Source organism: Pelodiscus sinensis, chromosome 8, assembly GCF_049634645.1.
Source record: "Pelodiscus sinensis isolate JC-2024 chromosome 8, ASM4963464v1, whole genome shotgun sequence".
Classification (NCBI taxonomy): domain Eukaryota; kingdom Metazoa; phylum Chordata; order Testudines; family Trionychidae; genus Pelodiscus; species Pelodiscus sinensis.
The window spans coordinates 3,830,961-3,857,073 of NC_134718.1; the positions used below are offsets into that span (position 1 = coordinate 3,830,961).

Sequence of the window (26,113 nt, forward strand, 5' to 3'; positions counted from 1 at the left end):
GCAACACATCATCTTCACCTAGTCTTTCAGACAGTGAGCTCTTCAGAGCAGAAACTGTCACTATACTGAGTCTTGCTCAGCAATGAGAAAATCAGCCTAAAAAAATACATTCTTAACATATGAACTCACTTCCACAGGAGCCAACACCGAGTTCTTCCCTTGCCTCTTCCTTGGAGGGTTTGAGGCTGACGACAACCTCGGTCACGTTTTGTAACAAGCTCTCAGTTACCATCAATTAACTCTAGGGTTAAGGAGTAACAAGGCTACAGGAAGAAAACAGCCCGAGTCAGAAACTAGCAGCGAGGGCCAGAGGCCAGGAAGGAAACACAAGAGCTGTGCAGACCCCGCCTAGCCCCTCGCGTGCAGAGGCCACGGGCCCGGCGAGCGGCCAGCCCCTCCCTCCAAGCCCTCCCCCGCGGGACGCTGCACCGGCCAGGCGCGGGCCGGGAAGCGCGCAGCGAAGCAGGGCCCCGGGGAGGCGCCGCTCGGCCCCCGCCGCTCACCGGTCGCTCCTGCTTGGGCCTCCCGGCGCTGCTGTCCAGGTGCCTCCGCCGCTGGGGCCGCTTCCGGTTCCCGGCCTGCCGCTCCCGCCGGAAGTGCCCCTCCCCGCCGCTCTCTGCCACGTCCCCACTCGCGGCCAACCCCCGACGGCCGCGACACCAGACTGCGCAGGGCCCGGATGTTGCGCAGGCGCCCTGAGGCCGCGCAGCTGCGGTGACCCCCCCCGCTGACTTTGACGTCGACGTCACAGGGCTCGCACGCCGGCGGCTTCGCGTCTCCCCGCTGGGGAACGCCTATATGCGTGACGTCACAGAAATGGCGCCGTAGCGGCGATGCCTGGGGAAGGACCGTGGATGCTACAAACTGCTCGCTCATTGGACCACAGCCGTGGGGTCACCAGCCAATGGGGGTCGCTCACCCACTGGGATCACAGCCCTCCAGCCAATGGGGGTCGCTCACCCACTGGGATCACCAGCCCTCCAGCCAATGGGGGTCGCTCACCCACTGGGATCACCAGCCCTCCAGCCAATGGGGGTCGCTCACCCACTGGGATCACCAGCCCTCCAGCCAATGGGGGTCGCTCACCCACTGGGATCACAGCCCTCCAGCCAATGGGGGTCGCTCACCCACTGGGATCACCAGCCCTCCAGCCAATGGGGGTCGCTCACCCACTGGGATCACAGCCCTCCAGCCAATGGGGGTCGCTCACCCACTGGGATCACAGCCCTCCAGCCAATGGGGGTCGCTCACCCACTGGGATCACCAGCCCTCCAGCCAATGGGGGTCGCTCACCCACTGGGATCACAGCCCTCCAGCCAATGGGGGTCGCTCACCCACTGGGATCACAGCCCTCCAGCCAATGGGGGTCGCTCACCCACTGGGATCACCAGCCCTCCAACCAATGGGGGTTGCTCACCCACTGGGATCACCAGCCCTCCAGCCAATGGAGTCGCTACCCAAATTGGCCCCAAGTGTGGTGGTGCCATCACCATTTCAATGGACACTGAACTCAGGGATCACCAGACAGTCACCCAATGGGTCACAAAGTTGACATTGTTAGCTGCTCATCCCCTGTAACACAAGCTCAATGAGTTCACCAGCCCCAGAGCCAATGGCCTCACTTGCCCACTGGGCCAGAAGCTGTGGTGGGTCACCACCCTCTCACTGAATAGGCCATGAGCTAACTTGACCCAGTGAAGTTACCAGCCTCTTACCCATAGGTAGGGCACTACCAAATTCACAGTCCATTTTGGTCAATTTCATGGTCATATGATTATTAAACATGGTAATTCTCATTATTTCCGATATTTAAATTTGAAATGTCACATTGTTGTACTAGTAGGGGTCCTGAACCACACAGTAGTTGTGAGGGGCTTGCAAGGTTACTGTATGGGCATTGCGGTATTGCTACCCTAACTTCTGCACTGCTGCTGAGAGCAGTGCTACCTTCAGAGCTGGGCAGCTGGAGTCTGAAGGCAGAGCTGCCGCTAGCAGCTGCGCAGAAGGAAGGATAGCCTGGTATGGTGTTGCCCTTAGAGCTGGGCCCTTAGTCAGCAAATACCACTCCCTGGCCACCCAGCTCTGAAAGCAGCAGTACAGAAGTAAGGGTGACATCAGTATTGTTGGGATATGTAAAAATGAATAGGGGTCTGGGATAGTGGTAAGGGGTCAGCCACAGCAGGCATTGTCTTTAAACATGTTTTTCCCCTTTATCCTGGCAGCCTTGGTTGCACTGAACAGTGTCTTGTTTTGTCTTCGCACTTGTTCTGTAAAAATATTTGCTGGGTCAAAGTGCTTTTCTCCTCTCTAAAAGATGCTGCCAAAGACAGTATGTAATGCTGATTCAGCTAAAAACCAGTAAGCAACAAACAGGGGCGGGTATAACTGTATTCGTCACCTGCTTATTAATATTCATTGTATGCTATTTTACATTACTAAATAAGGCTTTAGGGAAAGTAATGATCGACGTGTGAATTAACATACTAAAGTAGATAAAAGGGTGTAATTGGTGCCATGTTGTTGCCACTTGGAATGATGTGTTGGGGATCCAAGGTTAACATGCATGGGCAATAAAGCAGTTCCGTTTACCCCATCTGCTCCTGGGTCGCCTGTTTCTTCTCTAACAAGTATAGTATTTACCACCATCACTTCTGTGCTGCTGCTGGCAAAGTGCTGCCTTCAGAACTGGGCTCCTGGGCAGCAGCTGCCACTTTCTAGCTGCCCAGCTCTGAAGGCAGCACTGCTGCCAGCAGCTGCACAGAAATAAGGATGTGGATGCCCGTGGACATAAAAGTGGAAATCTGCGGATTTGCAGGGCTCTAGTTCCATGCTCTTAGCTGTGGAAGCCAGATTCCTGTTGCACCAAAAATCATTATGGCTGGGGACTTCCTTAGCTGCATTGGGTACCCAGGGCATCTTCCATGCCTTGTCACACACTAGGGATGTTAAGAAGGGGGAATTTAATGAATTGAGTAGTCAACACATTTTTTTCGATTACTCAATTAGTCGATAGGCAGCTGGCTCAGTCCTGGACTGGGCCAGATCTGGGACCAAACCCGCTGTGGCTCTGCAATTTAAAAGGCAGTAAGAGCCAGGCAGACTGTCCCCTGGCTCCTACTGCGTTTTAAATTGCAGAGCTGTAGCAGAGTTTGGTTCTGGACCCCGCGCGAATGGGGACCAGGCTGGGCTCCCTGCCGCCGGGCTCCTACTACATTTTAAATGGTAGTAGCCCTGGCCCCGGGGAATGCACAGTAAGAAGAGCTCCTGCCAGTATTCACAGATATAAGGGAAAATGTTTCTCCATTCAGATTCCCTGAGCCAGGCCAACAACTGAGCCTGCTGCAAGGGAGTTTGATCTAGTGTCATATCTCTTTCTGCAGCTGTCATTTTAATGACTCCTGAGTGCTGGGTGAGCCCAGGAGCTCTCGTGGGAGTGAGAAGCAGAAATATCAGTTTTTACTGAAATGCTTAAAAGAAATCCCTCCAGCTTTAAGGGCATGAGACAAAGCTCTAGAGACAGACAGGAGGTGAGCTATTTTCAGCCACACGGTTGGAGAGATGGGGGGGGGGGTGAGTGAGTGAGATTGACATGACACATGTGAGGGACAACTCTGGCCCCTTACCAAAAGCAGAATCAAATACTAAATCATAGGCAGCAGAGCCGCTGAGAGTGCAGAAGAGCAGGGAGGCTGGGTTCATGGGTAGAAGCTCTCCTCTCATGCTTGAGGGAGAAAGTGAGGAGAGGGCTTTCCAGGCAATTCCAGAAAAGGTAGAGATGGAAGGGGGAGCTGCTACCCCGTAAGAGCTGGGGGTTTGCCTTGAAGAGGGGAGGAGGCTATCAGAGAAGACAAGAAACCAAAAGCACTGAAGTCATGGGAGCTGAAGATGAAGTGCTGGTCACGCTGTCTGGTGGGCCCCCCTGGGGCTTCCGGCTGCAGGGGGGCTCTGAGCAGAAAAGGCCCCTTCAGGTGTCAAAGGTAGGACTGGAGGACGGTAACTGTTCAGAGCAAGGCAGCGCACTTGATCCCAGATGTGCTAGGAGAGCCGCTGCCGTTAAGGAATGCTCTACTAACACAGAGGGTCTGAAAGGAGACGTGGGTGGGGTGGTCTGGCAGTGCGCGGGGAAGGCTGAACATTCTGAAACGTGTGTTACTGAGATGAAAATAGACAGCCAACGGGCAGGTGAGGGTCTGCTTCCACTGATGCACATCACTGCTCTGCACAGCAGAACTGTGACAATCCGGACACTTCATAAGTTGCTCAGTTCTCCTCACTTATCAGCAAAGCTGTAAAAGCAGTTCATATTACAGAGGCTTCATGATTTGTGTAACACATCCAGCAGCACATTCTGAAGTGTGCAAAACATTACAATTATTTGACAAGGATCAAATTAACGGAACCAAAGCCATTTTGTGATACAGTGTCTGTGGCTTTTCTTTATCTGTATGTGTTCATTAACTTGCAGTATTCTACCATCACAATGGGTCTCACAGCCATCAATGCAAATCACTGTGGGTCTCCTGTTTTGGCAGAAGCTATGTAATTGCTTGCTAAGCTGAATGAGAGCAGCAGCTATTGGTTCAGAGTCCAAGAAACTGAAGGTAGGAGAGGGAAGGATGAGCAGGAATCAAGATGACCCTTGAAGTGCATGCTTACCGATGTGCAGTTGCTGTAGGTCTCTCTTTTCTTTGCTCAAAGTGATCGTAGAGGAGTGCTGAAGTATGACAGCTAGAAGAAAAATTCCTCGGCTTGCTTAATGCACAGCTACTGCCTTAGGCTTGACCCATGGATATTTAAGATGCCACGGCAGCAGCAGCAGCCGCAGCAGCAAGGGCAGGAAGTGGGTATAACCAGAAGCTTCTGGTTTCTTAGGAAGCTTGTCCCTATGTACAAGCTTTGGAAAAGGGCTTGTTCTGCAGAAGTTCAGCCAAATGACACAGAATATCATATCTTGGTCCCCAGCGGCAGGTCCCTAGAGCAGGGAAGGAGGATGATCACCACCAGGAGAATTTCTTCACATATGCTGTGGGGTCCTGACTGCTGTGGGGAAACAAAGCCAACACCAATGAGCTTAGCTAGCCAGAGGTTCTGTGCAGAATGAGGGTTTTGGCATTCCCATAAACTGTGCCAAGTCCCCAAGGTTATTTCTGTTGCCAGTTCTGCATGGCACTTAGGAAGGGGCTATCTGTGTGGCCAGGCCTGTCATACACAGTCAGGGAGGGAGCTGTCATTGAGACAGGCCTGCCCAGGTGGGATGGTATGGCATTCTGATAGTGCAGTGATGAATGGGGCATAGATGCATGAAAAGAGAGAGAGAGAGAGAGACAGAGAGAGAGAGAGAGATGGGAAAGAGTTATCAGTGAGCTCAGAGCTGAAAAAAGAGCTGGCTAAGAAAGAGAGATGCCAAGGTGAAAAACATTGCATTAACATACATGAACTATGACTTGTGTTGTGACTCATTCAGCAGAGACTGGATGGGGAGGGCACAGGAATAAAGGTGAACTTTGAGATGGCGCTATAGATGTTATGGACATGACTGTGCTGTAGCTAGTAGGAAATGTTTGTGCAGACAAACCAGGAGGCCTGCAAAAAAGTCCAGTGATGTGATCCTAGGGAATGTCAAGGATCACATGCAGCCCAGGAAAGCCATTGTAGGAACCCCGTGGCAGGATGTACACCCATGGGACAGTACCAGATGCTTCAATATACCCACACAAATTCTAATGATATGGCAACCAGGCCAGAGTCTAATCTGGGCCTAACGTGTGGAAATGAGCCAAGCATGATGAATGGCAGATACATGGGGACATGGGCATTGCCATACTGAGTCAGTCCAATCTTACATCCTGTTTCTTGCCATGGCCAAAGCTGGATGCCTCACAGGAAGGTTTAAAACCGCCATAGTACATCTAATTATCTGTTTACTATGGAGAAAAACTATCTCAACTCAGCTTGTTATCAGCTTCTGTCCTGAGATGTGAGACCTGATAGTCCTAGTAACTGAACCCTAGTTTCACGAGGCATAAAGGAGTGGTCGACAAAGGCGTTCCCTGTCGACTGATCCACGTCTTGACTGCTGCGCTGTGCCGACGATCAGCTGACCCAGCACAGCGTGGCGGCCATTTTTATTTTAATGAAGCCGGGGATATTTAAATAAAATAAGGGATAAGGGATCTTTCGGAAAAGGCTTTATTTTCCACAAGATCAGCGTCTAGACTGGCACTTTTTTCCGGCAAAGCTCCATGCGGAAAAAAAGTGGCAGCCATTTTTATGCTAATGAAGCGGGGGGAGATTTAAATCCCCGCTTCATTAGCAATTGCGATACGTCTAATTTACATCCCTTTTCCGAAAAAGGGATGTAGTCTAGACGTAGCCAAGATGTCTACACAGAGGATAGACATGACTTTGCCTGTATGAAGTGCAAGCTAGTTTCCATATTGGAAGAGAAGGTTAAAGGACTAGAGGTTCAAGTATTAATGCTGTGTTGCATCAGAGAAAATGGAGACTTTCTGGATAGAAATCAGGGTTTGGTACTGCAGGTGCAGTGTACTGAGGAATCAGAGGCCAGTGCAGAATGGGGAAGAAAATTGGCAGCATGTGCCCTGCAGAAGAAGGAAGAGGAGAACCCATGTATCCCCCAATGCAGTAAGAAATCATATTCAGGCTCTCTGCACAGGTATTACAGTGGAGAATGACTTGGAAGCGTTATCTGAGGGAGGGAATCAAAAGGAGACCCCGTCGAGCAGAAGATATGGGATGCATCACTCTAGGGATGGGGGTTCCAATGACCACCACTCTCAAGAGGAGGAGGTGGGTGTTGGTGTTGGGGACTCCCTTCTAAGAGGGATGGAGTCATCCATCTGCCGTATAGACCAGGAAACTCAAGAAGTGCGCTGCTTGCTTGGTGCTAGAGTTCAGGATGTGACCGCATGGCTGTTGAGACTGATCAAGCCCTAGGATTGCTACTTCTTCCTACTTCTCCACGTGGGCACCAGTGATACTGCCAGGAATGGCCCTGAGTGGGTCACTGCAGATGATGTGGCTCTGGGAAGAAGGATCAAGGAGTTTGAGGCACAAGGTGTGTTGTCCATCCTCCCAGTTGAAGGAAAAGGCCCAGGGAGGGGCCATCACATTTGGAGGTAAATGCATGGTCATGCAGGTGGTGCTGAAGAGAGAGGCTTTGGATTCTTCAATCATGGGATGTTGTTCCAGGAAGAAGGATTGCTAGGAAGAGATGGGCTCCATCTATTAAGGAGAGGGAAGAGCATCTTCACAGGGAGGTTTGTTTAACCTAGTGAGGAGAGCTTTAAACTACGTTCTCTAGGGGATGATGACCTAAGCTCTGAGGTAAGGGGGAAGTGGGATATTGAAAGAAAATGCAAGAAGGAGTGTGCAAGATTCATATGTAGAAAGCAGGACAGTCAGCTAGTTATCTTAGGTACCTGCACACGAATGCAAGAAGCTTGGGGAAACAAACGGGAAGAATCTGAAGTCCTGGCACAGTTAAGGAACTATGATGTGGCTTGGTGGGATGACTCACATGTCTGAAGCACGCCCAGGGAAGGGTATCAATTGCTCAGGAAGGAGAGTTGAGGGACAAAAGGAGGAGGAGTTGCACTGTATGTAAGAGAGCAGTGTGATTGCTCAGAGCTCCAGTATGAAACTGGAGAAAAGCCTGTTGAGAGTCTGAGAGAGAAGTGAGAGCAACAAGGGTGATGTCATGGTGGGTGTCTGCTGTAGGCCATCAGACCAGGAGGACGAGGCTTCTTTCTTGGACAACTCCCAGAAACTTCCAGCTCTCCAGCCCTGGTCCCCCCAACACCTGCTGGGAGACCTGTGCACAGAGAATAGTTATCAACGGTTCACAATCCTGCTGGAAGGGCATAACAAGTGGGGTTCTGCAGGGGTCTGTTTTGGGACCGGTTCTGTTCATTATCTTCATCAACTATTTAGATATTGGCATAGAGAGGATGCTTATTAAGTTTGCAGATGAAACCAAGCAGGGAGGGGTTGCAAATGCTTTTGGAAGATAGAGTCATAATTCAAAATGATCTGGACAAACTGGAGAAATAGTCTGAGGTAAATAGGATGAAGTTTAATATGGACAAATGCAAAGTGCTCCACTTAGGAAGGAACAATCTGTTTCACACACACAGAACAGGAAGCGACTGTCTAGGAAGGAGTACAGCAGAAAGGGATCTAAGGGTCAGAGTGGACCACAAGCTGAATATGAATCAACAGCGTGATGCGATTGCAAAAAAAGCAAACATGATTCTGGCATGCATTCACAGGAGTGTTGTGAGCAAGACACGAGAAGTCATTCTTCTGCTCTACTCTGAGCTGACTGGGTCTCAGCTGGAGATTATGTCCAGTTCTGGGCACCACATTTCAAGAAAGATGTGGAGAAACTGGAGAAGGTCCAGAGAAGAGCAACAAGAATGATTAAAGGCCTAGAAAACAGAGCTATGAGGGAAGATGGAAAGAACTGGGCTTGTTTAGTTTGGAGAAGAGAAGACTGAGGGGGGACATGATAGTGGTCTTCAGGTATGTAAAAGGGTGTCACAAGGAGGAGGGAGAAAAATTGTTCTCCTTGGCCTCTGAGGATAGGACAAGAAGCAATGGGCTTAAACTGCAGCAAGGGAGGTTTAGTTTGGATACAAGGAAAAGCTTCCTGCCTGTCAGGGTGGTTAAACGTTGGGATAAGTTGCCTACAGAGGTTGTGGAATCTCCATCTCTGGAGATATTTAAGAGCAGGTTAGACAGACACCTGTCAGGGCTGGTCTAGACGGTGCTGGGTCCTGCCATGAAGGCAGGGGATTGGACTCGATGCCTTTCGAGGTCCCTTCCAGTCCTAGTATTCTATTATTTTATGATATGGCTCCCTCTGCTCATCTATGCCCAGGTTCCAGAGACCACTGTACTATCAGCAGATCTGAAGCATCAATATTAAATTGTGACAGGGCCAGCCTTGGGGTTGACTCATGCCTTAGGTTAACTGGCGGATATCACGTCTAGCAACTCACAGCCAAGTACAGTAACTCTTTTGCTCAGCATAGGCAATCAGCTGTAATGCCAGTATGGTAAAGCCACAGGTAAGGTATGATTTGGTGTGGGGGAAGGGCAGCACCAGAACTCTCAGACATGACAGGAATGAAGAGCGCATCAGAGGAAACATGCTGGAATTCAATAATTCCTGGGAAACCCACAGTGGAGAGGGTAAATGGTTTAACATGTGGCTGCAAAAGCTGCCCCCAAAGCCAATCCCAACCCACTAATAAATAAGACAAAGGGGCAACCGATGTTATTAACAAGCCACACAAGCAGATGCCCTTGCACATTGTGGCACAGAAACCATGTTGCTGGCAGCATAATGGATAAGGGCCAGACATGCCGAATCCCTGCAGGCTGCACCGTGGAAAGCGCCAGCTGTTCTGACCAGCTTTCAGAGTGCTCCTCAGCAGATTTCATGGCCTCTCAGACGATAGCCGGGCTGAGGTCCCCAAGACTCCAAAGGTCTTTTGGAAGCAGTACTTAGTTTGTGGGGTGTCATAGCCAGCGCAGACAGCCCTGCAGTGTGTGTGGTCCCACAGGTGGCTGGAGTGAAAGAGGGCCGCAAGCCTGCCTGGATAGGATCAGCTCTGCTGCTGATCTGCAGGAACAGGGGACTCCTGGAATTGCTCCCTTCCTCTAGGTGAGGCACAGGGATAGGACGGTCCGGCACAGGGCAGAAGATGAACTGGACGTGGAGAACCATGGTGCAGATCTGCAGAACAGGGTTCCATCAATTGACAGTCCTGGGCCCAATTCCCTGGGATTCCCAGGGCTCAGGATCCGGGGCAAGGAAAGAGGACACACATGGCCATGCCGTCGCAGAATGGAATAGAGACGAGAGGAATGGCTGGACAAGCACGTGTGAAGTCAGAGGAAGGCTGTTCGACGCGCTTTGCGTTAGTTTTGCTGTGATGTCTGGGCCAGTTCTTAAATCACATAAATGTGTATTCAGGGTCATGCTCCAGCTGCCATGACTCCCGCTGGTTCACTTAGCTAGCGACTCAGTTTACCCTCAGTGGGAATTCCACTTCCTGGTCTCTCTTAAACTCTTCCCTTTTGACTGCATTCCCCTCCCCGTAGGACCCATGCTGGCGCTTAGGACTCAGGCTTGGCCTGCTGTCTGAGAACTGGCCCAGCGTTGCATGGGAGCAGTCTCAGATGGCTCCATTCACAGCCCGGCAGACACTAGTCTCCCCTAGGCAGCAGAAGGCTGTCAGCGGTTGCAGTGGGAATCCCCACAGGCTCATCTGATCACCTCCATGATCAAACCTAGCGCTGCCAACCCAGAGGGTCCGAGGCACCTGCAGACTCTTGCCAGCTTTGTACCAGGAGCCTTCCCGAGCACTAGAGATGGATGTTGCTCTTGCCTTATCACCTGCCTCTGGGAAAGGATTTCTGATGGGCTCTTCACCACCGCTGCGCTACCGATCCACACTGTGTGCGTTCCAGCCTTGTCCCCTCTCAACAGATTCTTCACCTAGGTGCTCCGTCAGGGCCTGTGGCACTCTGCATTTGGCTGGCCTTGGGGTACACACCGGAGGACTGTACCTGTGTCCCTCTCCTGGCATTACATCTCCATATTCTACTGGGATGATTGGGAGAGATGTTTTCTTCTCAGCCCTCATTGGCTCTCAGACTAAAAGTACCGTAGTGGTACTGTATGCGGTGATCCAGTCTGCTGTGTGTACTGCTGGTGGCTGCCAGCCTGAAGCAGTATTGTTTGCAAGGGTTTTTATTTTAAGCTTGCATGTATCTCTTGGCTGCAGGGTGAGAATATGCAGCAACTGCACTTGGTGCCCTTTCTGCAGACTAGTTTTTCTTCTCATCGTTGTTCCTGATGGCATATGAAAAACTGGGGCTCCAAGGTAGAAGTTGAACAGCAAAGTGTTCTCTTGGGTGCCTGGGCTGCCTTTGGGCAGGCAGGCATGATTTTAATGTGATGCTCTTCTGCCTTTCCCTGCAACACCCCCTCCCCCACCATGCTATTTATACCCTGTTGATTTAGTGCTGGCAAGAGATAAAATATCAACTGCTCTGGAGACTGAGTTACTGGTTTACCCCTAGAATGCATGTGGCACGTGGCAATCCAATGTCTCCCACAGAGCTTCACTGCCGTGCCCAGAGCATAACTCAAGCCTAATAACCATTCCAGCTTTGGCCCTTCTGCTGCCAGCAAGAAGAATCAGAGGTGACAATCATGGTGCCCATTCCTGCTGTCCTCAGGCCCTGGGCTGACACCCCAGGCGCTTTCCACACAGGTCAACAACTAAAGGCCGACAACTTTTGGCCCCTCTTGTCATGGGCCTCATTCTCTTCCATGTTATTCCAGTTTTACACCACGGTGACTCCACTGCATTGAATGCTGGAGTAGCATACCGTGCAGCAAAGCCCAAGGCTGCATCCCGACTAGCAACTGACAGGCGAAAGGCTGTTACATGAAACGGAGCCATTTAATTCCTCCAGCTTTTGCCTTCCTGCTGCAAATGTGGCACTGACACGGACTGGGTCTGGTTCCCACTCTTCTTGCCCATCCCTGCCCCCACTCCTGGCATTCTAGTTCCCATCTATTCCTGGGCTCACCGTGCTCTGTCCGTCTGTTGCAGGCTCAAGTTTCCCCCACATTCCCTTTCCACAGCAGAAAAGTTCCCCTCCCTAGGAAGGAGCATTTGTCTGGGGCTAGATCTGCTTCTCAGAGCCACAGTCCTCCGAGGGCTTGCTCCTGTCAATGGGAGCAGGGTCTGGCCTGCAAGCGGATATTGGGGAGACCTCGCATGATCTGGGTTTCTGCTGAATCATTTGTATCCCAAAAGCAGGGGCTCTCGGCTTGCTGACATATGCATCTGACTCCAGCCTTCATATAAAAACCTGATAGCTTGCTGCTTCATTCTGATTCAGGCCAAATACTTATCTGGTGCCTTCAGTGGCTATTCCTGTGTGTGGCATTATTGCTTGGCAACGCTGCTTTAACGCACTTAGTTCTCAACTTCTCTCCCCAGCGGAGTAATCAAAACCCTTTATTTTCACAGCTTCCTCTTCATCCTCTGTGGTCAGTTCTGTGCACAGATCTGTTGTCAGCCTCTAGTCTGGAGTTGGGCTTTTGGTTAGGAGACCAGCATGGCTGGTCGTTCCAGCCAGCAATACTGTCTCCATAGAGTGGTCTGTGTCTGCTGATTTCTGTTTGAACGGACTAAATAAAAACAAGGGGACTGATTCTCCTCTCATACTCATGCAAATGAGGAGAAAGCGGGTATATGTGAGATCAGAATTGGCCCTGCTATCACAAAAATTTCAGTGCCCATGTCACTAGAAAGGCCTCCCATTACTAACATGGAAATAACGTTACAAACGTAGTTCCCTTTTCACCATTGACACTTTTTGTTTTATTTTTTGCTATTCCTCAGCTTGACTACCGAAACTAGGCTGGTCATTTCACTCTCTGGTTCATATGAGTCCTGGAGGAATTCTGCAATTTTACTATGCAGAATGTTTACTATGTCTAGAAAATGTGACCTATGAAGGAAGACTGAAAGAACTGAGCTTGTTTAGTTTGGAAAGGAGAAGACAGAGGGGACATGATAGCAGTTTTCAAGTATCTAAAAGGGTGTCACAAGGAGGAGGGAGGAAAATTGTTCTCCCTGGCCCCTGAGGATAGGACAAGAAACAATGGGCTTAAACTGCAGCAAGGGAGGTTTAGGTTGGATATAAGGAAAAAATTTCCTAACTGTCAGGTGGTTAAACACTTGAATAAGTTGCCTACAAAGGTTGTGAAATCTCCATCACTGGAGATATTTAGGAGCAGGTTAGACAGACACCTGCCAGGGATGACCTAGACTGTGCTTGGTCCTGCCATAAGGGCAGGAGACTGGACTCAAAGATCTCTCGAGTTCCTTTCCAGTTCTAGTGTTCTATGATTCTATGGCTCCAAATGTAACAATAGTAGAATCCCCCAGACTGTCATATCGCGGGCAGAATTAATCCATACTATTGAAAATAAAACTGCAAACAGCAGGCTAAGCAAGAGCTATAAAATCTGCTCCGCAATGTAATCAACTTCCATTTGAGTCAGTGGGTTCAAAGATTAACTTTAACTCACCACTTCCTAGCATAACAGGGAGCGCATGGTGCTAGTGATAACACACATGTATATACAGGGCACCTCGAAGTTCCCACAAGTGTCCGACCCCTTCCCTTCTGCTAAGGTGAGGAGAGACTAGACCAGGGCAACTCAACTTTGGATACTCACAGCACGTGCTGAGGGCCGCAACTTAAGTGTGGTTGCATATACATGCAAATATATATGCAAACATATGTAAATAGCTTCTTTCACACTGATGGGCATGAATACAAAGATGAAGGCAAAACTACACAACACGCAGGCCCCATGTAAGTCCGTTCTGCTGATATTAATAAAATGCAACAGCTCCCCGCTTTCCACCCCTAGGACAGCACTTGGAATGAGAAATGACAGTCCAGGAATGTAACTAGTAAAACACATCTCAAGAGGAGACAATTCTATTGATGACTTTTTTGGTTTGGCTCCCACCTGCGAGCTGTGTGCTGAGCCCTGCGTGAACTCAAACTGCACTGCGGGCCCAAACAAAGGGGCCGCAGACACATGTTGAGTAGCCCGGGACTAGAGGCTGGATGACGGGTGTGGCAGATGGGCAGAGCCAGCCCCTCGTGCTGGCCTGCAGGCAAAGCACTGGGCTATGACACAGAGGTGGCAAGATAAAGACAATCGACTTGAAGCAAAACCCTTCCCTTCTTCCCAGCCTGGGTGAACACAGCCTCCCAACTGAAAGTCTGGGGGCAGAGATCTGAGTCCCCCCTGCCCGCATCGCGTTTTATCACTCACACCTGTGCTAAGGGCGTGCCACATGGGGTAGAGGCTGGCAGACCAGATTCTCCTTTCGCTTCCCTGGTAACAGCGGTTTGGACCCTCTTGGCACAGCTGTATGTGTGTTGCTTCCACAAGTGGCTGGCTTGGCTCGGGGAACGTGCCAGCTCAGACAAAGCTATTTTCAGTCAGGATTTTGGTTTCGATTTCATGGAAAAACACCTGTGAGAATGAAGTTTTGTAAAAGCTTTGTGGGCTTCATTCTCATTTGCACTAGGGCCCCTTATACCACTTTGGCAGCATAGAGTGGCTTTAAAATGGGTATTGTTGTAAGTTATTACAACTGGAAGGCCTGCAGCACCCTAGAAACTAACCAATTTATTTGGGCACAAGCTTTCGGGGGCAAAACCCACTTCATCAGGTGAATGAATTTTATGTTTTACCCAGGAAAGCTGCTGCCCTAATAAATCTGTTAGCCTCTCAGGTGCACAGGACTCCCTGTTGTTTTTGTAGCTACAGACGAACATGGCTACCGCTCTGAGACTTACAACTGCAAGGCCGTTTGCCACTGTGAGGTACATGGGCCCTAGTGTCAATGAGAATCAGGCCCTTTATATGTTTAACTTAGTGGCCAAACTACCTGGCAGTGTCCATTTTACCTGCACCCCTGCTTTTCAAGAAGGGGCTGCTGTTTGATGCGTCACAGTGTCCTAACGACAGGGTGCTAAGCCCAGGAACAAAAGGGTGAGTGGCACAGAGAAAGCATGTTTTCAGAGGTCAGGGCTCTGACTTCCACTCCCCAGAGCTGGCCGTGGCAAAGGCCTGTACTCAGCAGTGCTTATGTCTGCTCAGCCCCCACTTGCCCTGGCAAACTTTCGTCAGTTGAGGGAGAAGCGGGGGTTAAGCACTTGTGAACAACAAACGTTTTGCAGCTTGATTGCCAGTGTAGACAAAGCCTCCAGCCCGTGGGGGACACAGCCATGGGCCCCGGGCCTGTGCCCCTGGCACTCCCCACCAGCCCCCACACAGCACGCTAGCTGCGCTCGAGGGAGAGGGGCCCAGGAAAAGCCTTTCTATCTGTGGCACTGCAGCTCCCAGGGGCAAATTCAGCAGTGGTGTAAAAGCCACGATGAACTCTGCCCTGGGGCCCGGAGCAGCCACATTCATCCCTGCTGCCATTCCGCTGCAGCTGGGCCTGGACACCCGCCTGCTACCCCAGTGCCGATCCAAGGCAGCACCAGTGTTCGCAAAGGGGTTGCTCCAGAGTTACAGTCACGTAAGTAGGCAGGTCTCAGGGGGTGTAAATGGTAAAGTAACACAGGGAGCCCTGCAGAGGCAAAGTGGTAGGCCACATTAGAGCCTTCCCCTGGAGGTGACCAGCATTTCCTGAGGTGGGCCTGGGACTGGCAGGACTGGGGTTACCAGGTGGCTTCAAAAAAATTACCAGACACACTTGATCTCAGATAGTGAGGGGAGCTGTCCAGCAGGAAGCAGGGCTAGCAGTGAGGGGGTCGGGGGCAGTGGGGCTGATCGAGGGAGATGGGGGCGACCAGCCGGCAGGAAGCAGGGCTGGCTGGAAGGGGGTTGTGCGGAGCGGAGCTGGCTGGGGGAGATCAGGAGCAGGAGTGGGGAGAACTGGCTGGTGGGAAGCAGGGCTGATCGGGGGCAGCGGGGCTGGCCGGGAGAGATGGGGGGGGGGGAGCCGGGGGAGATGGGGGGAGAACCAGCCGGCAGGAAGCAAGGCTGGCCGGGAGAGGGAAAAGAATCGGCCGGTGGGGAGCGGGACTGACCCGGGCGCACACAGGTCCCAGGGTGCTGCCCATCCCGTTCACGGTCCTGGCAAAGCACGAGCAAGTCCGCCCCGGGGATTCCCTCCTGCCCCAGCCCCACCTGCCCCCCCCAGCATAGTTGCATACTTCCTGGCTGGTAGACACACTGACACAGTGTGAGCGTGTCTACCAGCCAGGCACTTCGCAACTAGGTACTGATACTCCTGATAATAATAAACAGGGCTCGCCAGCCATGCGGTTCAGCGTGCTGCGCATGCACTGATTGCACTGCGGCGCCATGCTGGGCTATAATCTACTCGCCCGTGGTGAGTTGCTTACCTTAATTGTCGAGCCCTGATAATAAACGTACCTAATTAGAAAATACCTGACACTTTAGATGTCCGGTATTTTCTCAATTTGTTTCCTGGACAGAACCCTCCAATACCAGACTGTCTGGTTCAGAACCAGACCCCTGGCAGCCCTAGGCAGAACAGATGGAAGGAACATGTTGAGTGGGGAGCAGGAGCTGCAGCCAGCAGGCTCCCAGCAGGCCGGGCCCCTGTCTCTTTCATTCATGCCTGCACCAGCCCCAACCCTGCTGGGAGATTCCAACCAGGCAGGAGCAGCTCCCACTGATTTTGAGGAGTGTTAGATCCCCTGGTCCCATGGCTGGCTTTGGGCCCATAGAATGCGAGATCTGGAGCCTGCTGGCTGCAGCTCCTGCTCTCCACCTCAGCGTGTTCCTTCCACCTGCCCTGCCAGTCCCAGCTGGGAGCGGTTACAAGTCAAAATTCAAACTGATCTGGACAAAGTAGAGAACTGGTCTGAGGGAAACAGGGTGAAGTTTAATAAGGACAAATGCGAAGTGCTCCATTTAGGAGGAACAATCCATCTCACACACAGAACAGGAAGCGGCTGTCTACGAAGGAATACAGCAGAAAGGGATCTAGGGGTCAGAGTGGACCACAAGCTGAATACGAGTCAGCAGTGTGATGCTGTTGCAAAAAAAGCAAATATGATTCTGGGATGCATTCACAGGAGTATTGTGAGTAAGACACGAGAGTCGTTCTTCTACTCTACCCTGTGCTGATTAGGCCTCAGTTGGAGTAGTGTGTCCAGGACTGGGCACCATATTTCAAGAAAGATGTGGAGAAATTGGAGAAGGTCCAGAGAAGAGCAAGTAGAATGATGAAAGGTCTAGAAAACAGGAGCTATGAGGGAAGATGGAAAGAACTGGGCTTAGTTAGTTTAGAAAAGAGAAGACTGAGAGGGGACATGATAGCAGGTTTTCAAGTATCTAAAAAAGTGTCACAAGGAGGAGGGAGCAAAATTGTTCTCCTTGGCCTCTGAGGATAGAACAAGCAATGGGCTTGCACTGCAGCAAGGGAGGTTCAGGTTGGACACTAGGAAAAACTTCCTGCCTGTCAGGCTGGTTGCACACTGGGATAAGTTGCCTAGGGAGGTTGTGGAATCTCCATCCCTGGAGATATTTAAGAGCAGGTTGGACAGACACCTGGCAGAGATGGTCTAGACAGTGCTGGGTCCTGCCGTTCTAGGATGCTGTGCGTGGATGATCTCTCGAGGATGATCTCTCGAAGTCCCTCCAGTTCTAGGATTTTAGGATCCTGTGCATGGCACTCATTTTGCATAACCCCCGCAGGCCATCTTACCGCTGTGACACTGCCAGCAATACCCACCTGTTCGTCAGCCTGCTCCCAGGGCCTGGTTCTCGTCTCAGCATTTCCATGCTGGGGGAACGCCACTGGCTGCAGGAGAGTGACTTCTGATTTATGCTAGTGAAAGGGAAGTGAAAACCAGGCCCCCAGGAGTAACTTACCCACCCTGGTCTCATCGGAGGGTTTGGTCCTCCTACCACACGGACATTTCCCTTACAGCATGTGGCGAAGGAGCGCACTGGGCAGAGAACAGAGGGTCTCGTGCCCGGGAGATTTGAGGGGCACTTCTCTGCCAGCCAAGCCCCATGACACAAGCATCGCTGGCTAGGAATGGAGTGACCCACTCGAATTCCTGTTCGCTACTCTGTGCCTATCTTGTCTGCATTGCAAGCGCCATTTCTTCTGGCCTTAGCCCCCGGCTCTAGCGGCGACAAAGGGAAAATCCATCTGTGCACAGCGCACCTTCTGGTCGCAACCATGGGAGAGAGTTTCAGACGTCCCAGCCAGGGGAGCACAAACCCAGCCAGATTAACTGGGAAAGTGCCCCCAGTCTCCCCCAGCACAGACACCATTTGAAACCAGAGGGTGGGGGAATGAGAGGTGGGGAGAGGAGCATCCGACTGTTAATTCACACCAAGAAACTGACTCTAGCTCAGCCTGCACCTAGCAGGAGGACCCCTTCATGGGCACTGAGATTCACAAGGTCCTAAAATCAGCCAGGATTAGGGTCCACAACCCTCCTAGCAGCTCCCGGCATTTGCTGAGTGAGCAGCATCCTCTGCCTTCGTGTCACTTGTCTGAGGACAGTCTGCAGAGCAAGGACTGTCAGCCAGTCGCTGAAAGTCAAGTCTCCTTCCTTCCTCCCTCTCTCCCTTCCTTCCTCCCTCTCTCCCTTCGTTCCTCCCTCCCTCCCTCCCTCCCTTCCTGCCTGCCTGCCTGCTTCTCTCGCTCCTCATCTTCCTCTGTTCCCCTCTTCCAGATCCGCAAGAGAAGCAAAGCCTGCCGGGGGGGCCTGTGGGAAAACGATGAGCTGGTGTCCATCAACGGGAAACTATGCGCTGGCCTTTCCCACGCCAGCGCCATGCACATCATCGACTCCTCCAGCGACACGCTCCACATCTGTGTAAAAAGGTAACAGCCACCGCAGTGGTCTCTGAGCAGGGAGACAGCCTCCCCCTCCCCCCCCGAGGGCAGCTCCATTCTGCACAGTAGCTGTCACACAGCTGGATGTGGGTTCACTCTAGCTAACAGAGCCAGGCAACCTTGTCCTAGTGCTTGAAAATGAGTCAGAAAAACAGTACCATGGAGCATGTTGCATTCAACAAGTACAGTCTCCTCAGGCTTCCTGGTAGTCTCTGTGCCTGCCGGGGCTGAGTAGACTGCCCAGCAACAGTGGGGAACAGAACTCAGGTCCTACTGCTGTATCTAGGAGAATCGCTGTTAGCAATACAGGGAGTATGACTCACAGATTGGCAATTGGGATCCCATCCTGCAGCACGCAGTGGTTCACAAGACAGCTCATCACAGCTAATAACAACATTAGTGACATTGCTTTACTTTGGATAAATGAGTATTCTGTACCAGTGGGTTTCGTCATGCAATGAAGAGAACATTTTACTAGCCCTGCATTCAATAGTAAAGTGAGTTGTAACCCACCACTTCCAAAGCTGATCACTTGTTGCTACATGGCCCCATCTCCTAGATAACTACATGGAGACTCAAAACAAGTCTCTCCCCCTCCTGAACCAGCTGTCCAGACAGGTTCTCTCTGACCCTGCTCACGTGGGTGATGCTAACTTACTTCCAAATCAGCAGCAGGGGGAAGAGGGAAGGAAGGGAGACAAACATCACTCCACTTTCAGGCTCAAGGGGCACGGCTAGCGAGAGGGAAGAGGGGTGTGAATGGGACTGCTCTCTGTCAAGAGGAGCATGTGGCCCACGCCGTGGCAGTGGCTGAAAATCCCTGAAGTAGCCCCTCAACAGAACCAAATTCCAAACTGTCCTGCCCCCTGAGCAGCGCCCATTTGCATTCAGATATCGCTCTGGCATGCACGTGCACAGCTGGGCCCGCCCAGATAAGCAGCTGGCCATGGGAATTATTTTGTGAGTTAGCCAGATGGCACTAGCATGCACCCTGCAGAGCTGCAGCACTGAGCATGTCGGGGCCCTGGACTAAACCAGGCAGCTTATCTCTAGGGTGCTACTGTCCTAGTTACAATATATAACAGTGATTCTTGGTGCTTCCACTTCTTCCCTCCCCCATAGCGCACACACAGCTCTGTCCCAGCCCTCTTGCCCACTGCTCTCTCATGTTAACCCCTCCCTGTCACGGAGAGGAGGCCCAGAAGTACACTTCTCCAAATGAGCTAGACGGTGCTGGGTCCTGCCAGGAGGGCAGGGGACTGGACTCAATCACCTCTCGAGGTCCCTTCCCGTTCTAGTGTTCTGTGATTCTATGTAAGCACCTAAGACCCAGATTTTTAATGGTATGTAGGTGTTGCTCCAGTTGGCACTACAACAACTAATTGACTGGGGCTATGTCTAGACTGCAGGCTTCTTTCGGAAGAAGATTTCCGGAAGAGATCATGCAAAAAAACTTCCGAAAGAGAGCGTCTACACGGCAAAAGTGCATCGAAAAAGTGATCTGCTTTTTCGACAGACAGCGTCCACACTGAATGGGTGCTCTCTCGCACGTAAGCTGTGATTACTGTAGATGGAGTGGCCACCAGGACACCTGTGCTTTTTCCTCTTTCCTCTTCTTTCGAAAGAACATCCTCTTCCCTGTCCACACACGTCTTTTTCTGAAAGAGCTCTCTCGGAAAAAGGCTTCTTCCTCATAGAAAGAGGTTTACCAATGTCAGAAAAACCCCTCTGTTCTTTCAGGGGGTTTTCCAAAAAAACCTCTGCAGTGTAGACGTACCCTGAGAAGCCTAAGACTCATTTTCAAAGGATTTAGACCCTTAGGCGCCAAAATCCCACAGACAGTCAATTGGATTTAGGCTCCTATGTACCCAAATACCTTTAGGAAAAAGAAGGTAGGGCCTGTCATTTCAGTGTTTATAAATGTATTAAATTGGGGGTTTCAGTCCACTCAAGCACCCTTTATATTTAAAAGAGACCCACCTGCTCTGAACATGTGCAATACAAGCACCCACGAAGCTCCACCTCCCTTACAAGGCTCATGGGAGTTAAAGTCTGTCTGCTTCACCACACACGATTTTCACATCATCTCTGCTGCACCACCTTTGCCCTGGCTGCGTGCCAGCCACCAAGTCCTTACGTGGTGCCTGCATGACTGTGGTGCGAGCGACCAGCTCTGCACACACAGGCATACGCAGTAGTGGAGACGGAGACACACCGTTTAGGTGAGTAGAGTGCCTAACACACGTGAACCCCCGGGGACGTGCCCTGCTTGGCTCTCTACACACCCAAGCTGTGCCTACCACAGCTGAGACTGCCGTTTTAGTAGTGTAACATCTAGTCACCTCCCTTGTCTTGCACTGCGGCATGTAACTGCACCACAGAGGCAAGTACAGATACAGCCTGCCTTCCTCTACCAGGTGTAGCTACACCCGTACTGCGCCTGTACTGCACGTGCCACTGTGGGTGTAGGCACAACCTTGTGGGAGTTCTGATACAGCAGGTTCTGGGCAATTATAACGGCAGGACTGGGCCCCAGTGAGACACCAAGGAGCCAAATCAGGGAGTCCTGACTCAGCCTTTTGCAAGTAAAACTGCCATTGACTTTTCCTGGCAGGAACTGAGCCCTTGAGAGGTACAGTCAAAAACCAGTGCACAGGGCTGAGTTACAGCTCTCCCCAGCCAAGCTGGGGTGGTGGGCCAGGAGGATGCGCCTGGCCCCAGCTGGGGGGGCCTGCAGGCAATTAGCCTTTGAGAGGCATAGCAGCCCCCGCTGTCGGGGGGTGGGGAGGTGGGTTGCCACTTGATGTTCTTGTGTGGCAGGTATAGCTCACATGCTTTGCAGCACAGCCACGCCAGGAAGCAGGGAGATGTCCATGCGGCAGGGCCCTGGTGCAGGCCCCTGAGCTGCGCCTGCGAGCAGTGGGTTTGAATTTGGGCTGGGCCATCCAGGGGTAGGCACATAAGGCCCTGTCCCTCCCCTATGCATCCCAAAAATCCCACCATGGACTGAAATTCACCAAGTCTCTCCTCCTCTCCACAGGGCGGCTGGTGAGGACAGGTCTGGCCAGCCATTAGTGCTCTGCCCAGCCTCCCCAGTCAGCCCAGAGACAGCTGGGCCCACCCCCACCCCTCCACCCGAGCCACAGCGCCGGCGACAGCAGCAGCTGGGGAGCCTGACGTCACCTCCTGACAGCGAGGCCTACTACGGCGAGACAGACAGCGATGCCGATAACATTGCCCAGGAGAAGCACAGGAGGGCCCGCAAGAAGAGCCCTCGATCTCCACCTGGGGGCTCCAACAACAAGCCGGGCGAGCCGCAGGACGAGGTGTCCCTGTCGGAGCTGAGCGGCTATGACAGCACCCCCGAGGCAGCGGCGCAGGCCGGCCAGGGCGGAGCGGACACAAGTGGAGTGGCTGAGAAAGAACGTGGGCACCGGCCCGGCAGCCACATGGACACCCCTTTCTCAGAGAGCGAGGAGCTGCTGCAGCGGCCCCCAGCGGAGAGCAGGGAGCTCTCCCCAGAGGCCATGCTCCTGCCCCATGCCACCAAGACCATCCGAGCGGAGCGCCACCTCATCCCCATGGTGGGGCCCGTAGAGCACCCCGTCGATGAAGATTTAACCACCACCTACGCAGAGAAAGCCAAACTAGCCAGTAAGTGCCCCCGACACACCTCCCCCTCCCCTGGCCTAATCCCCTGCCCAGGCTGAAGGGCCTTCGCCTGGCTTCTCTCGCATGGAAGGAGGCAGAGCCAGGCCAGCTCTGCAGGGTCTGAGCCGGTGGCTTAGGTCTCTCAGGCTCCCCTCCAGCAGGCAGCCAGCAGTCTAGAACCCAAGCACATCCCCCCCCCCCGAGTTCTACTGACAACAGGAGGGTGATGGCTGGCCCTGGGACTGAGCAGGTTAAAGAGGATGCTGATAGTGCCCGTGCTCCATGGGAGCGACTCAGGGGTGAGTCCTGAGCCTGCCTAGGGACAAAGCAGCCCCATTCACTCGCTAGCCACTGCTGTGTCCATGCAAAGGAGCAGGGCAGATGGGCTCCAAGGGGCTCACCCCCAGCCCTCCTGCTTAAGGAGCATTGCGGGGCAGGGCCAACCCCACAGCCTGGTACCAATGGCTTATATTGCCTTGCGCCTGGTCCTTCCCCTGCCATCGCAGGGGGCCCGTCCACTTCCCTACCCCTTGGGAGGTGATTTCTCTGCAGCTCTGTTTGCACCCGCAGGCATGCGCATGTGTCTGCACGTGGCAGTGGATGGCCAGTTCCCGTACAGGAGATTGCTTCTCGTGCCTGGGCAAATGGGCGTGCCCAGGAGGTGAAGCGAGGGGGAACTGCAGCCAAATGCCCTCACTGGAGATATTTAAACTGGGACAAACACCAGAGAATACACAAGAGGGAACAACCCTGCCCTGGCCTCTGGGTAATGGACTAGACGAGTACATCGACACTACACACTAGGCCTGGCTCTGACTCAGGTCTGAGCCCAACCCCCCTTCTGTCCACTCACAAATCAGTGTGAATCGAGTGACCCAGCAGCCAGGATCTAGCACCCTGCGAGGAAATGGGTCCAAGCCTGAGTTCTGCTATGACTTGGGTCCAAGCCCTGCTGGTTCCCGGTGTGGATGCAGCTCAAGCCGCAGGCCCTGATCAGAAGGTCTGTGCAGTGCCATACGGAAATGGCAGCATGGCTGTGAGACCCAGGCCCAGCCAGGCTAAATCCAGTTCCACACTGTAGTGTGGCTGGCCAAGTACAGGACCACAGACAATGCAAGGTAGGCATTCTCAAGGTGACCTAACAAGAGCTTTGTATCTCACACTTCTCTGGTTCTGATTTTGAGTTTTTCCACTCAACTTCTGCCTGCTTCATAGATCAAACTGAGCAATTGTCAGGGTTCGTGGGAATCGGGGCTGGAAGAGATCTCCAAAGTAACCAAGTCTAATCAGCTTGGGCCAGTGTGACGGAGCAAGCTGGGTCTGGGCACCGCTGAGGGCGTCCGCTCAGGGCAAATTGCTCAAACTCGGGGCTCCTTACAGCCCCAGATTGGAGACCTTCAAACAGGCCACAACCAGTCCCACCGAGCGCTCCAGCTGCCAATCCGGCCAGCCAGAAGCCTCACAAACAAAACCCCTCCGATACCCCAGCTCTCCCTGCGCCACCATCAGCCCCAGGCCTGCACACAGGTGAGGGGTTATAGAACCTGATCCCACCTACCCCAGACAGGCCCTCTCGGCCCCAAAGAAAAAGTCACAGATCATAGAATCATAGAATAATAGGACTGGAAGGGACCTCAAGAGGTCATCGAGTCCAGCCCCCCGCCCTCAAGGCAGGACCAAGCTCCGTCTACAATCCCTGGTCAATTTCCACTTTAGAGCTTACCCACAAGGTCATGCTGAGCCAATCCTTTAGAATCTACAATCTAAAGGTTTATTAACAAAAGAAAGAAAAGTGTGAGAGTCAGGTTGTTGAGGAGAACATGTTACATGCACCAGTCACCAAGGGTATGTCTACACTACCCCCCTAGTTCGAACTAGGGGGTAATGTATGCATACCGAACTTGCTAATGAAGCCCGGGATTTGAATTTCCCGGGCTTCATTAGCATAAAGCCGGCGCTGCCATTTTTAAAAGCCGGCTAGTGCGAACCCCGTGCCGCGCGGCTACACGCGGCACGGACTAGATAGTTCGGATTAGGCTTCTAGTGGAACGAGGCGTACAGATAGTTCGGATTAGGAAGCCTAATCCGAACTATCTAGTCCGTGCCGCGTGTAGCCGCGCGGCACGGGGTTCGCACTAGCCGGCTTTTAAAAATGGCGGCGCCGGCTTTATGCTAATGAAGCCCGGGAAATTCAAATCCCGGGCTTCATTAGCAAGTTCGGTATGCATACATTACCCCGCTAGTTCGAACTAGGGGGGTAGTGTAGACATACCCCAAGTTCTTGATGCAGGCTCTTAGCAGAGATGTTACAAACTGCCAGTTTAGCAGTCTCCAGTGTCCATCCTATGTCAGGATGGGTCAGCAATCCTTCCCGGCTCTCTGTCCCTCATGAGGCTGCATCTGGGATCAGTAGCAAGATTGGAGACAAGATGGAGTCTGCCTCATGGCATTTTATATCCATTCCAGGGGTCTCCCAAGCTGGAGCAGGTCACATGGTCAAGTGACCTGTCTGTGTTTCACATGCTGGCAGCCGTTATGCCCTGACTGGTTGCAGGTTTCCAGTCGCATTCCTCAGGTGTGTATTGGCCACCCTGAGAACCATTGTTCTTGTGGCCCTGCTAATCAGCATAGTCATTCATTAGACATTCCTTCTTTACAACAGGCAGTCCAGGCCCATTGCTCTGTCTCAGGCAGAGAACATTGACAGTACCAGCCCGGAGTCATGTCTCCACATTCATGACTCCACATACAGACATCACACAAATACACGAGTAGCATATATAGAATCAGTAGAACATGAGCTTTCATTTGACACCTCACATGGCCCCCTTTGGACAGACTGGGGCAAACACCCCCGGGGTGCAGCAGTGATCTGTCTGCTCACTTTAAAATCCAATAACGTGACAGCCAGCTCCTCCATCCTCATTGCTTTTGAACATTTCCATTGGTAACACCTCTGTGATCTCCTTTGATTGCTGCTCCTCTACTTGCTTTTCCAACGAGTGTGTTTTCCCTTTCATCTGATCTAAATCTGCCTTTTTCATCATTAGCTTAAGGCCATTTCTCCCTGTGTTACATTCTTCGCCGGCCTTCCTTGTCTATTTCCTTCACCCTTCTACCATTTCCTCTCAAGAACTAGCAGCAAGGAGAAGGGGAAGGAGAAATCTGGGTTCCACCTCCCTCAGTCTTGGCCATCTTACCTGCTACCCAGGCAGTATTTTAACTCCTTCCATGGTGACAGGGCAAGATCCACCCTTTCTTTAGAACTGTGACCTGGGCAGCTCTATCAATATGTTGTACAATGGCATCTGTCATGCGAGAATCCCAAACTGTTGCACAATCAGATAATACACACCTTAATTCACACTGTGCCGCAGGTCAGTCCTTTACCCCCATATTACAGATGGGGGAATGGAAGCACAGAAGCGTTAAAAGACTCACCTGTGGTCACACAGCAAATTGGAAATAAAACCCCAACTCCCAGCTTCCTGCTCTAACCACCAGACTTGCTCCTGCTAGTAGCAAACATTTCCAGCGGCTGGAGATTGGACACAAGAAGGGGAGGGCACACAGTTATACACAGAAATTCTTTCCCAGGTGCCTGGCTGCCGGTCTTGCCCACATGCTCAGGGTCTAACTGATCAGCGTATTTGGGGTTGGGAAGGTTTCCCCTGGGTCAGACTGGCAGAGACCATGGTGGGGGAGTTACTTTCTGCAGCGTGAGGCCCAGCTCACCTGCTGCTCTGAACTAGGGTGAATGGTGGATTCTCTGTAACGTGACATCTTTAAACCAGCTATGAGGAGGTCAGTAACTCGTCCAGAGGCTAGCAGCTATTGCGAGGTGGGGGAGGCTCTGTGACAAGCAGGAGGTCAGGCTAGATGATCATGACGGTTCCATGGCAGGACCAGCAAAGGCGTTCCCAGGTCATGGTGAAGAGCACCAGGGGAACTCCTGCACCTAAAATAAATCCATCCTACAGTTTGTG

At 52.1% G+C, this 26,113-nt stretch overlaps 2 protein-coding genes across 6 annotated transcripts in view; one reads left to right on the forward strand and one right to left on the reverse strand.

Moving 5' to 3' along the window:
* Positions 1-26,113, reverse strand: part of SEC24C (SEC24 homolog C, COPII component) — a 106,273-nt gene that overhangs the window by 47,416 nt on the left and 32,744 nt on the right. For 3 of the 5 annotated variants that reach the window (XM_075935699.1, XM_075935698.1, XM_075935695.1), the window contains exon 1: positions 504-640. The exons of 1 other annotated variant lie outside the window; for it this stretch is intronic. The gene's annotated coding sequence lies outside the window, so the exon portion shown is untranslated. Of the gene's footprint in view, positions 1-129; positions 264-503; positions 644-26,113 lie in introns of those variants that run through there. One more of the 5 variants, XM_075935697.1, reaches the window with a different exon arrangement.
* SYNPO2L (synaptopodin 2 like) overlaps positions 3,646-26,113 on the forward strand; it is a 41,186-nt gene continuing 18,718 nt past the window's right edge. The window contains exons 1-3 of the mRNA XM_006135908.4: positions 3,646-3,977; positions 18,313-18,464; positions 21,517-22,130. Coding sequence (XP_006135970.2) covers positions 3,873-3,977; positions 18,313-18,464; positions 21,517-22,130 — 871 coding nt within the window. The 5' untranslated portion in view covers positions 3,646-3,872. The remainder of the gene's footprint in view (positions 3,978-18,312; positions 18,465-21,516; positions 22,131-26,113) is intronic.